Source organism: Myotis yumanensis, unplaced genomic scaffold, assembly GCF_028538775.1.
Source record: "Myotis yumanensis isolate MYYU_CA2020_CCGP unplaced genomic scaffold, mMyoYum1.0.hap1 SCAF_2, whole genome shotgun sequence".
NCBI classification, from domain to species: Eukaryota; Metazoa; Chordata; class Mammalia; order Chiroptera; family Vespertilionidae; genus Myotis; species Myotis yumanensis.
In genome coordinates, this window is record NW_027223753.1 from 111,888,861 (window position 1) to 111,903,004 (window position 14,144).

The 14,144-nt window shown below is 39.3% G+C and overlaps 1 protein-coding gene and 1 non-coding gene across 6 annotated transcripts in view; one reads left to right on the forward strand and one right to left on the reverse strand.

The window, feature by feature from the left end:
• HLTF (helicase like transcription factor) overlaps positions 1-14,144 on the reverse strand; it is a 179,543-nt gene that overhangs the window by 83,217 nt on the left and 82,182 nt on the right. For all 5 annotated transcript variants that reach the window (XM_070405941.1, XM_070405940.1, XM_070405938.1 and 2 more), the window contains exons 8-12: positions 12,898-12,993; positions 5,991-6,066; positions 2,876-2,966; positions 1,028-1,107; positions 899-943 (exon numbers count right to left, since the gene is read on the reverse strand). In XM_070405941.1, coding sequence (XP_070262042.1) covers positions 899-943; positions 1,028-1,107; positions 2,876-2,966; positions 5,991-6,066; positions 12,898-12,993 — 388 coding nt within the window. The remainder of the gene's footprint in view (positions 1-898; positions 944-1,027; positions 1,108-2,875; positions 2,967-5,990; positions 6,067-12,897; positions 12,994-14,144) is intronic.
• Positions 6,316-6,422, forward strand: LOC139004495 (U6 spliceosomal RNA). Its single transcript, XR_011470377.1, has one exon. It is a non-coding gene; the product is annotated as a U6 spliceosomal RNA (small nuclear RNA).

Genomic DNA, 14,144 nt, shown 5'->3' on the forward strand with positions numbered 1-14,144 from the left:
GTCCCAGGTTCGATTCTAGTCAAGGGCATGTACCTTGGTTGCGGGCACATCCCCAGTGAGGGGTGTGCAGGAGGCAGCTGATCGATGTTTCTCTCTCATCGATGTTTCTAACTCTCTATCCCTCTCCCTTCCTCTCTGTAAAAAAAGCAATAAAATATATACTTTTTAAAAAGAATACCATTTCCACACTACCTTAAGAGCTTATATTATTAAAAAATAAAATAAAATAATGAATGGTAACCAAAATTGCCTCTTCTGACACTAAGCTCATCTTCCTGAGGAAGAGATGTAAAAGTAGAAATAGCCATATACAAAGTGATTCAGCTCCCAGGTGGAAGGAGAATTTTTTCAAGGAAACAGGTATCTGACTGCTAATAAAAAGGATGCCAAATTTTCAGGTCAGTCAATGGTGATGAGTTATTTTCCAAATGCAATTTCTCAACTAATTAGGAAACAATATGATCTGATTTAGCAGAAAAGAAAATAAAGAATATGTTTTAAAGATAAAGTAAAAATAATCATTGTTTATTCATACATTTGTATGATAATATGAACTATAATATTTCCAAGAACATACTCCCACCATACTTTTGAAATTACAATTTAGACAGATATGAATAAGGTTTTATTGAAGTAATTTTATAAGTAGTAAAAAATCATTTTGTCTTGTTTAAAGTTGGTTTAAATAATTTCTCTTACATTTTATTTTGAAATTATTCTTTCATTTTGCCTCATTCAATTAATATCCCTGGTAAACTCCAAGAATAGTTCATATGTAAACTGCAGTCAAGTTTAAGACCTATTACTAAAGAATTCTAAGCTTGAGAGATGCAAATCAATGGCTTTTTCTTAATAATTTTTAAGTGCAGATTACAGATAGTGATATGTATATACATACCTTTAATTCTGCTTTTATTTTCTGATTGTGCAGTTCTCAGTTTGCCTATAAACAACCAAATACAAAAATGGTCACACAAAGAAATTAGAATATAGGAGAGAGCATCAAATCAAATCCATTTCATATTACCTTTCACTTTCTGTGGCAATTCACTAGTTTCAATTTCCTCTGAATCGCTGCTTTCAGTATACTGGACAGCAGTTTTTCTTCTAAAATTAAATATATGCAATTTTTTTATCGACCCAAAATGATTATAAATAAAAACATGTTTAATAAATGCTTCTTGTCCTTCCCCACTTATATTTTGAAAAATATTAAAGTGAACCTTTATTTGACAAATGAAAGTCAAATTTGCTACAAACATTTTGTTTTCTTTTTTAAAAATTAAATTTATTGGAGTAAAGCTGGTTAATAGGTCATATAGGTTTCAAGTGAACATTTCCATGATACATGATCTGTATGTTGCATTGTGTGCCCACCATCCAAAGTCAAAGTATTCTGTTTTCATAACCAGATGCATTTACTATGCAAAATGCAGTTATCACTATTATTAAAATAAATTTGAAAAAGTAAACCATTCTAAAATAGTAATCATTTCAACACTGAGTTCAATTCAGTTAAAACACATAAAACCAGAACAAAAAGGAAATGAAATGAATCTTATCAAATAAAACACTTCCAATATAATGAAATAAGCAGCTAAGAGGCAATAATATAAATCTTCCACAATGAAAAATTTTTGTAAATTTTGTGTAGAAAAGTATATTATAGTGGTTAAATGCCTAAGTGCAATGGGTTTTACAGTCAGACTGCACAGATTCAAATCCCCATTCTGCCACTTATTTGTTATGTAACTTTAGTTAAGCTATCTAATGGTCCTCTATGCCTCAGTTTCCCCATTTGGAAAACAGAAATAAAGATACAATCCACTTCATTGGATAAAATGATAGAACAAACAAAGCCCCTAAAATAGTTGGTTACACAGTGAGTATAGGTGTACTAGATGTAATTAATATATGTGTTGGTTGTTTTTAGTTTTTCCCATGTCCTCATTATTATTATTTCTATGTCCTTTAACGCGATCTGGTCCACCTTAATAGAGCTGTTAGCTAGTTTCCTGGTCAGTTCAGAGTTCTAAGATTTGATATTTGAGAGGAAACTGATCTGTATGTCCTGGTTCTGTGCTCAGTGCAGACAGGTTTTAGTGATAGGAGACAATTAACAGATCCCCAGTTTGAGGTCTTTATTGGTGAAACAGCTAACAGAAACTCAGATTTAAGGTTACCCAACCAATATTGATGGTGGAAAATACAACAAAAGCCAAATATTTAGATCTACTTCAGAGGGTAAATGAAATTTATAACATTAACAGATTCAAGTTGAGATCAGAGGGGCATTGTGTGTTTTATTCAAATATCCCCTCTAGTCTACATTAATATAATACTCTCCATAAATGACTTTATTGTGTCTTATTTCCACTAACGGTAAAGAAAGAACTGAGATGAGCAAAAAGTGCTTTTGTCAAGCTATCTAACAAAATGTCAGTTTCATCCCCTCAAATTCATAAAGCTCTTCTAAAGTTTCAACAAAAACAAAAAATCCAGAAGCTAGATCTTAGTTCCTACATGAAAGAAATAGAAAAAAAAAATAGTAGAAAGACAAGGGATTAAAAATTAATAATTTACTGATGTGCTAAACAAACCTATAGAGGTAAATTAACAGAATGACTAATTTAGCCATTGCTGCCAGTCACCTTCAGAAAAGTTAAAAAAAATTATCAATTCACTTATTTTATAGATTATTACTTTTCTACCTGCCTAAGTCACAGTGCTTTTTATCAATTTCAAATAAAAAATTTATTTAAAAAACTATATAACTCAGATATAATGGCCCTTTCTCTCTCCTATACGTAAAAAAAATGGAGAAAGAAATTTAAATAAACAAATTATATATTATCAAACCTCAATAAGAGTTTACCTTTTGGAGCGGGAACTAGACAATTCTGACTTGGTATATTTACTCTTTCCCTTGACATCTGAAATACTGGGTTCTCCGCTACACCTAGAGCCTTCCATTTCAAAGAAAAGGACAAATATATAAAATATTAGTAAATTCTTAGGCTAGCAATAATCCTTCTTAAAACCCTGGTTTTCCAACTCAATAATACAACTTTTTAAAAATACTTTTTAATTTAATTACAATTCTTAATATCTCCATTCCTGCCCTTTTAATCAGCCAGCTACTCGTTTCCTATTCTAGTGTTTTCTCATTAAAAAGTACCTTCAATTTGTTTTGTACCCAGTCTTTCCCCTGTAGTCATCCAGCCAATCCCCACATTGGCTGAATTTCCTGATGTACCAAGGCAGCTGAAAGCTGCTGGAAAAAAATTAACAGTAAGTAGATAATTATCTATACTAATAAAAGGGTAATATGCTAATTAAACCGGACATCCTTCCGGACAAAGCCACAGTGGCTGCTGCTGCTAGGGCTGAGCTGAGGCTCAGTCAAGCCACAGATGGCAGCTGCTGCTGGGAGGGCCGGGCCAAGGCTCAGGCAGCCAAGGCAGATGGCAGTGGCAGCAGCAGTGGCGTGATGGGGGTGTCGCCTTCCCCTGATCAGCCCGGTCGCCTCCCACAGAGGGAGGCCTGAGGCAGCAGCAGTGAGGAGGTGATGGGGGAGGTGCCTCCCCATGATTGGCCAGTTGCCTCCCGCAGAGGGAGACCAGACTGTGGCTTAGCTGTCAGTAGGACATCCTCTGAGGGCTCCTGTACTGTGAGAGGGAGCAGACAGAGCTGATGGACCCCCGTACCCCCAGAGCACAAATTTTTGTGTACCGGACCTCTAGTCCTTTATAATAAAAAGGTAATATGCTAATTAGACCAAACAGCAGAACAACCGTCCAGATGACCTTCCAGATGACCATCCAGACCACCTTCCAGACAAAGCCAGGGCTGCAAGGGCTGAGCCCCTTGGCACAACTTTCATGCATCAGGCCTCTAGTCTTCTATAAACTCCTAATTTTTCTATCTTTTTACTTCCTCAATTATCTATATTTTCCCTGAACTATATTTTCTTTCCTTCTAATGCTAACTCATCTACCTGTTCTCTTGATCTCATTTCTTCCCACGGGCCTATAAAATAGTCTCTCCATTGTATTCAAAATCTTCCTATCCACGGATTTCTTTCTTAAACTAAAAAATAGGCAACCAAAAAAGCCCTTGCCCTAACCATTTTGGCTCAGTGGATAGAGTGTTGGCCTGTGGACTGAAGAGTCCTGGGTTCAATTCTAGTCAAGGGCACATGCCCGGTGGGAGGCATGCAGGAGACAGTCAATCAATGACTCTCTCTCATCATTGATGTTTCTATTTTTCTCTCCCTCTTCCTTCCTCTCTGAAATCAATAAAAATATATTTTTAAAAATGTTTGAAAAAAAACAAAACACCCTCAATTCTGCATCCCTTTCCAACTATCTATTTCCCTCTCCTATCTCAAATATAACAAACTGCAAATAGCACACAGTTGTACTTCCAATTCTTCACCTACTATTTTTAAAATATTTTCAGCCTGTTCTGCTCTAATAATCTTCAGAAATTAATTTGCGAAGTGATTACTAAGTACAACCATATAATCGCTAAGTCCAGAGATCTCATTACTTCTCCTGACTTCAGAATTTGTTTCTAACCTTTCTTTCCATAGGTGCTGCTGTCCATGTACATCTACATATATAAAACCCTAATATGCAAATAGACCGAATGGCAGAACAACCGAACAACCAGTCGCTATGATGTGTGCTGACCACCAGGGGGTGCACATAGAACATGGTGGGCGTCAGCAGCAGGCAGCAGAGCACAGAACATGGTGGGATGGTGGAGCAGGGGCATCAGACCAAGGCGGAGCACTGGTTGCTGTCATCAGGGCAAGCCTCTGGTGGTTACCGAAAATTCTTTGTCCCACACGCCGCGGTCCCACCAGGAACTCACACCTGCTGCCGGCGCTGGCCCCACTCACACCTGCTGCTGGCACCTGGCACCAGCCCCGATCACTTGGCGCCATCAGCAGGTGTGAGCGGCGGCTGCTGGCCCTGATCGCCCCTCATGGCTTCTCCACCTTCCCCTACTCCTGAGGGGCGATCGGGGCTGGCAGCTGCCTCTTGCACCCACTGCTGGCGCCAGAGACACCGCTCCACCCACTGCCAGCGCCAATCCCGCTCACACCCACAGCCAGCACCGGAGCCACTGCTTGCACCCACTGCCAGTGCCCAGCCCTGGTTCCAATTGCTTGGTGCCATCAGTGGGTGCAAGAAACAGCTGCTGACCCAATCGCCCCTGAGGGCTTCTCCACCTTCCCCTGCTCCTGAAAAGTGATCAGGGCAGCAGCTGCCGCACGCACCCATTGAGGGCGCCAGCCCCACTTGTACCTGTTGCTGGCACTGGCCCCAATCACTCTGCACCATCAGCAGATGTGAGTGGGGCCAGTGCCATCAGCATGTGGGAGTGGGAGCAGAGCTGTGGGCAGACAGGGGACTGGGGGCTGCAGCAGGCGGGTGTGGGTGGGGGCACGGAGGATGAGCCAAGACCCACCCCTTCGCCCACCACAGCCTCACGGCCCACAGTTCTTTTTAAGGTGCAGGAATTTGTGCACCGGACCCCCTAGTTACACTATAAATACTATAAACTAATCTGAAGTCCCAGAACAAAATATGCTCTATTTTTGTGTTTTTATTTTGCTGTTTAACTACCTTTCACAGGATATGTTTCTTGAACAAAAATGTTCTTCCTCAGCTTCTCTGCCTTGTGTACTACCACCCAATTCCATGATCACCTCCTTGATGGAATTTTTCCTGACAACCATCATTCAGAAAAAGAGATTGGAAGTTTTTGTACAGTACAGAACCCCAGCACTAGAATTACATAATTAAATTAGAAAAATCTCACAATAGGGTGGTGAAGGCCTGGGATGGGGGCGGGGCAGGCTAGAAGAGGTCAATGGGGGGAAAAAGGGAACATATGTAATACTTTCAACAATAAAGATTTAAAAATAAGAATTTAAAAATCTCAATAAAATATGAGATCATATCAAAATTAAAGTTTACCTTTGGTTAGTTCATCTGTCTTTTCACTGGTATTGTTTCTTCCAAATTTCATAGATCCATTGTTAATATTACATTCCTAGATGAAAAGGCATATTTCTTACATAGTACTGTTGTCAGTTTTAAATAAGCTTAAAATGCATCCTATTTTATATTTCTTTATTTTACATAATAAAGACTATTTAAATTGTTACTATATTTTTGAGCAAAGGGGAAAGGTGCATTAAGTAAAAAGAAAAAATACATTAACTGATTAAAATTTTCTTCACAGGTATCTCAAAAAAGAAAACTAGTTGGTCTTTACCTTGCAAAAAGAATACAAAAAGCAGTGCTCACTTCGGCAGCACATATACTAAAATTGGAACAATACAGAGAAGATTAGCATGGCCCCTGCGCAAGGATGACATGCAAATTCGTGAAGCATTCCATATTTAAAAAAAAAAAAAGAATACAAAAAGCAAACCTCAGTTATAAATGGCATGTTAGTTACTTTGAGAAACATTCATGAAATGGGAGTTACTTTAGAATTAAAAGAAATTCTCAGATGATAAGCTTTCAAAACAAGGGTCCCTACAGCAAGTAATAGATCTTTAATGAGGCTGCTATTGCCATGCCTTTTCTCTCCTGTTTTACTCTATCAGGGATTTTTCTGTCAACCTGACTTTCCTTTTTCCTTCATGTATACCCTTTTGTTTCAAAATGCATCAATGTACACATGAATACAAAAACTTCTATAAAAGTAAAACTTTATACTTCTTCATGAAAATATTTTTAACTGAGTCTAGCAAGGAAGGATTCCTCCCATCTTCTAATTCTTAACTTGATTCTGTAAGTAGGAATAAACCCAAATGAAATGGGATTTAATTGAATTAATTCTTGTAGGTTAAAAAAAAGTAGGTGAAGTTGTCATATTATAAATCAAAACCTCAGAATGGATGGCAGGATTGGTAGACAGAAGTACAATAATTTTTGCTGAAAATTAGGGCTAATAAAGGATATTTAATTTTAGTTTTTTAAAAAAACAGAATTTTAAACATTTTACAAAATCCCATGGACAGTTAGGATTTACTAAAAATGTGACTGAAAGAGATATATCCCCTTCTAATGGTATGGGTGGGAAAATCCAAAATGTAACATTTTTAGAGCTATGTAGCTAGAAGAGTTATTTTAGATCATTTTAAATAAAGCATTAATAACTCCAAGGAACTAATATAAAAAATGCTTTTCGATCTTCTTCAATAGTTAGTACAACCATTTTTATTAAACAGTACGCAAAAAAATCTAAAATTGTATCCACAAATAAAAGCTATTCTTTACATTATTCATTTTATATTAATTTTGATTAGGCAAGCTTTTTCTCCATAGAGTTCAAAGACAAATTTTCTACAAAGTCCAACCTATCAATCATCTAATGAAATTTAAATCAATTATATTTTACTCTGTAAAGCTTGGGATATCTAAATCTACTTAAAATACTGGAATTTTTGTTGCAATAAATTCTAAGCTGGAAATCACATTTTCAGCCTCAATTTCAATTAATGTAGCAAACTATCCTAAAACCTTCCAAATATAAAACACCTTAAATGCATGGCTAATCTTGGGGGTGGGGGTGGGGCGGGGAGGGAGAGCCTTACTGATAATAGATAAGTTTTAAATTGATAACTGACACTGATGCTATAAGAAGTCCTAGGTGCTTTTCGTTTCTTTTAATGACCAAGTGTAAAAAGAACAGTATATAAAGCATTAGACTATTCTGGTAGGGAATTAGATCTCAGATGTTAATAGAGTTAAACTCGCAATGAAAGTATAAAGAAGGAAATGCAACTAAGTGCAGTTATTAATAAATCTATTAACCAATGGCAGGAAACTGGAGTGCAGCCTCTTTGAAATCTAAAAATTTAGAAGTCTTAAAAAATGTTTTTGCACAGATCTTTTGCTTAGTTATTTCCTACTTTAAGTTCTTTGAATTTTCAGCTCAGAACAAAGAATACTGTTTCATTTTAATAATATTTATTTTTCCATAAAATGAATTCACTTTATTAGAAATTGAATATAACTATATTAGGCATACATCTGATACACACAAACACACACACACACACACACACACACACACAAACAAGTTAAATATAAAAATTCACCAATATTCTCATCATTAGATCATAATTATCACTATTAACATTTTGGCACATATAGAGTATAACTACACTTAGATATACATAAATATGTAATTACAAAATGAAAAGTCAAACACTATATACAGATGTGGCCTTGGCCCTGTTTTTTTTGTTAATCCTCACCCAAGGATATTTTTTTCCATTGATTTTTAGAGAAAGTGGAAGGGAGAAAGGGCAGGGAAGAGGAATGAGAGAGGGAGAGGAAAAGAGAGAGAGAGAGAAAGAAAGAGAAACATCAATGTGAGAGAGACACATTGATTGGTTGCCTCCTGCACGCACCCCAACCAGGGCTTGGGATCCACCTTCAACCCAGGTATATGTCCTTGACCAGGAATCGAACTGGAGACCCTTCAGTGTGTGGGCTGACATTTTAACCACTGAGAAACACCAGCGAGGGTGCCACTCGCCTTTTTTATTTTTTTTAAATATACTTTATTGACTTTTTACATCGAGGAAGGGAGAGGGATAGGAAGTTAGAAACATCGATGAGAGAGAAATGTCAATCAGCTGCCTCCTGCACACCCGCTACTGGGGATGTGCCTGCAACCAAGGTACACGCCCTTGACTGGAATAGAACCTGGGACCCTTCAGTCTGCAGGCCTACGCTCTAAGCACTGAGCCAAACTGGTGAGGGCTTCACTTGCCTTTTTTAACTAAAAAAAAAATCATGACAATATCCTTCAAAAATAGAATTTTGTAATTTTGTATAACTATTAAATTTTATATCTATACTAGAGGCCTGGTGCACAAAAATTTGTGCTCTCGGGGGGTCCCTCAGCATGGCCTATGCCCTCTTACAGTCTGGGTCCTCTCGGAGGATGTCCACCTGCTGGCTTAGGCCTGCTCATTGGAAGATCGGGCCCAAGCTGGCAGTCAGACATTCCTCTGGTGGCCCGACAGCCCTTGGGGGATGTCCACTTCCCAGCGAGGAGCAGGCCTAAGCTGCAGTCGGACATCCTTAGCGCTACTGAGTAGGCGGGAGAGGTTCCCGCCACCACCGTTGTACTGGCAGCCGTCGGCCTGGTTGTGGCTGAGCAGAGCACCCCCTATGGGAGCCCACAGACCACCAGAGGGCAGCTCCTGCATTGAGCATCTGCCCCTGGTGGTCAGTGTGTGTCATAGTGACCAGTCATTCCCAGTCGTTCTGCTGTTAGGGTCAGTTTGCATACTACCGTTTTATTATATAGTATAGAGGCCTGGTGCATGGGTGGGGGCAGACTGGTTTGCCCTGAAGTGTCCTGGATCAGTGTGGGGGTCCCGCTGGGGTGACTGGCCAGCGTGAGTGATGGGCTGATGGCTGTTTGCAGTTGGTCACACCCCCTTTAGGGTGGGGGTTCCCACTGGGGTATCTGGCCAACCTGAGTGAGGGGTTGATGGCTGTTTGCAGGCTGGTCACACCCCCTTCAGGGTTGGGGTCCCTAGTGGGGTGCCTGGCCAGCCTGGGTGAGGGGCTGATGGCTGTTTGCAGGCTGGTCAACCCCCCCGCCCCCAGTGGGGACCCTCACCCCATGGAGGTTTGGCCAGGTTGGGTGAAGGCTGGATAAGCCCCCCGGTGACGGAAGCTCCCAGCCTCTCCTTTTTTTCTTTCTTTTTTTTCCCTGGGATTTATTTACCATCTATAATTGAACCTTTGTAGCCTTGAGGGGAGCTTAGAGCCGGCCAGGGCAGGTGGGAGGGAAGCCTCCTGCTCGCTCCAGCTCCGTGGCCATGGCTGGCTGAAAGCAGGTATCTGGGGTTTATTTACCTTCTATAATTGAAACTTTGTTGCTTTGAGTGGAGCTCAGAGCCAGGCCTCGGCAAGCGGGAAGCTTGGCTTCCTCCATTAATGGGGCAACCAAGCCTCCTGCTTGCTCCAGCTCCGTGGCTGCCGGCCGCCATCTTGGTTGGGTTAATTTGCATATAGTCACTCTGATTGGCTGGTGGGCGTGGCATAAGGCATAGTGAAGGTTCGGTCAATTTGCATGTTTGTCTTTTATTAGTGTAGATTATAATTTAACTATTAGCTTATTGAGAGGTGTTTCTTTTTTTCGTTTAATTAAAACTTTATTTTTCAGATTATTACAGTTGTTCCTCTTTTTTCTCCCCATAGCTCCCCTCCACCCGGTTCCCACCCCACCCTCTGCCCTTACCCCCCGCCACTGTCCTCATCCATAGGTGTACGATTTTTGTCCAGTCTCTTCCCGCATCCCCCAAACCCCTTTCCCCCCTGAGAATAGTCAGTCCACTCTCTTTCTATGCCCCTGATTCTATTATATTCCCCAGTTTATTCTGTTCATCAGATTATTTATTCACGTGATTTTTAGATTCACTTGTTGATAGATGTGTATTTGTTGTTCATAATTTGTATCTTTACCTTTTTCTTCTTCTTCCTCTTCTTAAAGGATACCTTTCAGCATTTCATATAATACTGGTTTGGTGGTGATGAAGTCCTTTAGCTTTTTCTTATCTGTGAAGCTCTTTATCTGACCTTCAATTCTGAATGATAGCTTTGCTGGATAAAGTAATCTTGGTTGTAGGTTCTTGGCATTCATCACTTTGAATATTTCTTGCCACTCCCTTCTGGCCTGCATACTTTCTGTTGAGAAATCAGCTGACAGTCGTATGGGTACTCCCTTGTAGGTAACTGACTGTCTTTCTCTTGTGGCTTTTAAGATTCTCTCTTTGTCTTTTGCTCTTAGCATTTTAATTATGATGAGTCTTGGTGTGGTCCTCTTTGGATTCCTTTTGTTTGGGGTTCTCTGTGCTTCCTAGACGTGTAAGTCTATTTCTTTCACCAGGTAGGGGAAGTTTTGTGTCATTATTTCTTCAAATAGCTTTTCAATATCTTGCTCTCTCTCTTCTTCTGGCACCCCTATAATTCGGATATTGGTACGCTTGAAGCTGTCCCAGAGGCTCCTTGCACTATCTTCATATTTTTGGATTCTTTTTTCATTTTGCTTTTCTGGTTGGGTGTTTTTTGCTTCTTCGGATTTCAAATCTTTGACTTGATTTTTGCGATCCTCTAGTCTGCTGTTGGAACTCTTTATAATATTCTTTATTTCAGTCAGTGTATACTTAATTTCTAGTTGGTCCTTTTTCATAACCTCGAGGGTGTCACTAGATTTCTTGTGGGTCTCACTAAATTTATCGGCGGTTTCTAGAAAATTCTTGAAAAACCTTAAAAGTGTGGTTTTGACCTCTATATCCAGTAGTTTGCTTTCCTCCATTTCTGACATTTGTGACCTGTTTCTTTGTCTCCGCATTTTTTATGCTTCCCTGTGTTGATAGAGTGGCTTTGTGTGCTAGGTGTCCTATAGGGCCCAGTGGCTCAGCCTCCCCAATTACCTGAGGTGGACATTCTTAGTGCACCCCTTTGTGGGCTTTGTGCACAGTCTTGTTGTAGTTAAGCCTTGATTGTTGTAGGTCTCACTGGGAGGAATTGACCTCCAGGCCAATTGGCTGTGAGAATCAGCTGTGTCTGCAGTGGGAGAACTTCTGTGCTGGAGACACCCTTCTGGGGCAAGACTTGCTTCAATGGGGCTTTGGTGCTCACTGAGTCTGCCCCCTGAGTGTGTCCCTTATGGATCTGAGGAGTTGTAATTTGGATGGTCCCACTCTGACTACTGGGTACACTGGCTCTTGGATCTCTAAGGAGGTGCTAATTTAGCCTCTGCCTGAGGCTACCCAGCAGGAGCTATGGAGAGATCTGAAGATTCCTCTTCTTTTTTTGGTGTTTGGAGGTGCCCAGATGAGGCCCAGCTGTGAAGCAATGCAAGCTGCTGTGGGGCCTTGGGCCTTCTTTTGGATGTTTTGGGTCTCTCTGACCCAGCTGCAGTTCGTTAGGTAATTTTCAGATTGCAAAGGGCCAGGCCTTTCATATGCAAAAGTCTCTGGGCACAGCTTGTGTGGGGCGGGGTGTCAGTGGATCAACAGGGCGGAGCAAGCAGCTATGGCTGCTCCTCAGTCCTACCCTAAGAGGTCCCGCATCTCAGTGTCCCGGTAATCGCTGCAAGCACCTCTGAGAGAAAGCAGCCCTCGAATTCCGCCCGATGCCAGACAGTCCAGTTTCTCCCTGTATGAGTCTTGGTCCCCAGAGACTCGCTGGGAACTGGAGTTCAGAGCAGTCAGGAGCTTGAGACTCCCTCCTGATTGAAAAAGACAACCGTGTCCTCAGTTGCCAGCCCTTTCCACGTACGCCTCCGTACCTCTGCACTTTACTTCCGCACCTCCTCTGATTCTCAGTGTGCTTTTCTCTTTTCTTCTAGTTGTAGAATTTCCACTCAGCCAGCCTTCCTGTGGTTCTGGATGATGTCCATTTTGTCATTTTGTTGTATTTTTGAAGGGGTTGTGCGAGTCAGCAATTTCCGGTGTTTACTTATGCCGCCATCTTGGTTTCTCCGAGGTGTTTCTTTTTTGTGTTTAAAATAATGCTGGGGGGAAATAAACTTGTACTTTTATCTTTGGAAAAATTCATTTCTGATAACTTCTTTAGGTAGTTTCTTTAAAAAGACATTATTGACTGGAAAATAATAAACATTTTCAAGGCTCTTGATACAAATTACCAAAATGCCCTCAAGAATGTGGCACTGATGTTCACTCTTTTCAGCAACAAATGAGAGAGGCCTGATGTCTCTGAAAACAATGCATATTATCAATTTTTTGGCAATTATTTTTTAATGACAAATTTAAAAGTTTTAAAACTAAACCAAAGACTTCAGAGGAAAAAAAAACACAAACATTCACTAATACTTTACCTTCTTCAGTTGATTTTTTTTAATTCTTTCAACAGGAAGAGGTTTACCATCATGGAAGTTGGTAAGAATTACTGCAATGGCTGTAAGAGTTTTGCCCTTAAAATTTTTCAAAAAGACAAATGGTCAGATTCTAAAATCCAGTTGATGAGAGAACATTCCAAAACCAATTTAAAATCAATTAAGTAAATATCAAATACCATTCAAAGCCACAGAAGTGTACTGATTATTATATTAGATAATATACATATTAATTAAAAGTGTCATTAAGAAATACTTTCCCACACTGCATTGTTAGAAATTATTAAATTATTTACTCATAAAATACTATAAACATCTCTGAGAAATGTGGTTTTATTAAATGACTGCTGTTCTAGGAGTTTACATTTAACCCTAAACTAATAACTTTATCATGAAACTACTTTTGCTTGCTATATAATTCCAAGCTAATTTAAAATTATCAGTCATTCCAGTATACACATAAGGTAATCATTTTATTAAATTTCATTTAAATATAATTCCAACACTTAAAAGCTATAAAGAACATGATATATCTTGTAGGTTTTTCTTAAATAAAAACATGCAATTTTTTACTTTTGGCCATAGCTGAATTTATAATTAGCAACACAGAAACAAATCTGGGAATTTTAAGGCAGTGTAAGATAGCAATTTTCAAAGTGTGATCCATACAGGCCCTAGGGGACCCCAGGACCCTTTCAGGAGTTATGTGCAATCAAAACTATTTTCATAATACTTCTAAGACCTTATTTGTGTTAACATCTGTAGGAATGCCACAAAAAGCAATGGAGGGCAAAATTGCTAGTGCCTTAGCATAAAACAAAACAGGTGACACTAATTTCTAATAGTGGTTATTGTATTAACTGCCACTCATAATAAAAAAAAGTAAATGCCAGTTTCACTTTAAGAATGTTAAAAATGTTCTTAATGAAGCAGTACACATTAATTTTATTAAATCTTGCCTCCTAAGTACATATCTTTAAAATATCCTGTAAAACAAGATGGGAAGTACACATAAAATACTTCTTTTGATACCAAAATATGAGGGCTATCTAGGGGAAAAATCACTGTGAGATTAACCACGATGCATCATCTCACATCATCACTTTTTTATGTATCACTAATTTTACATGAAAGAATAACCAACAACTAGTTATTCATGACAAAGTGGCAGACATTTTCTTGAAAAATGAACAAAGTGAGTCTATCGTCTTCTAGGGAAGCAATTGATA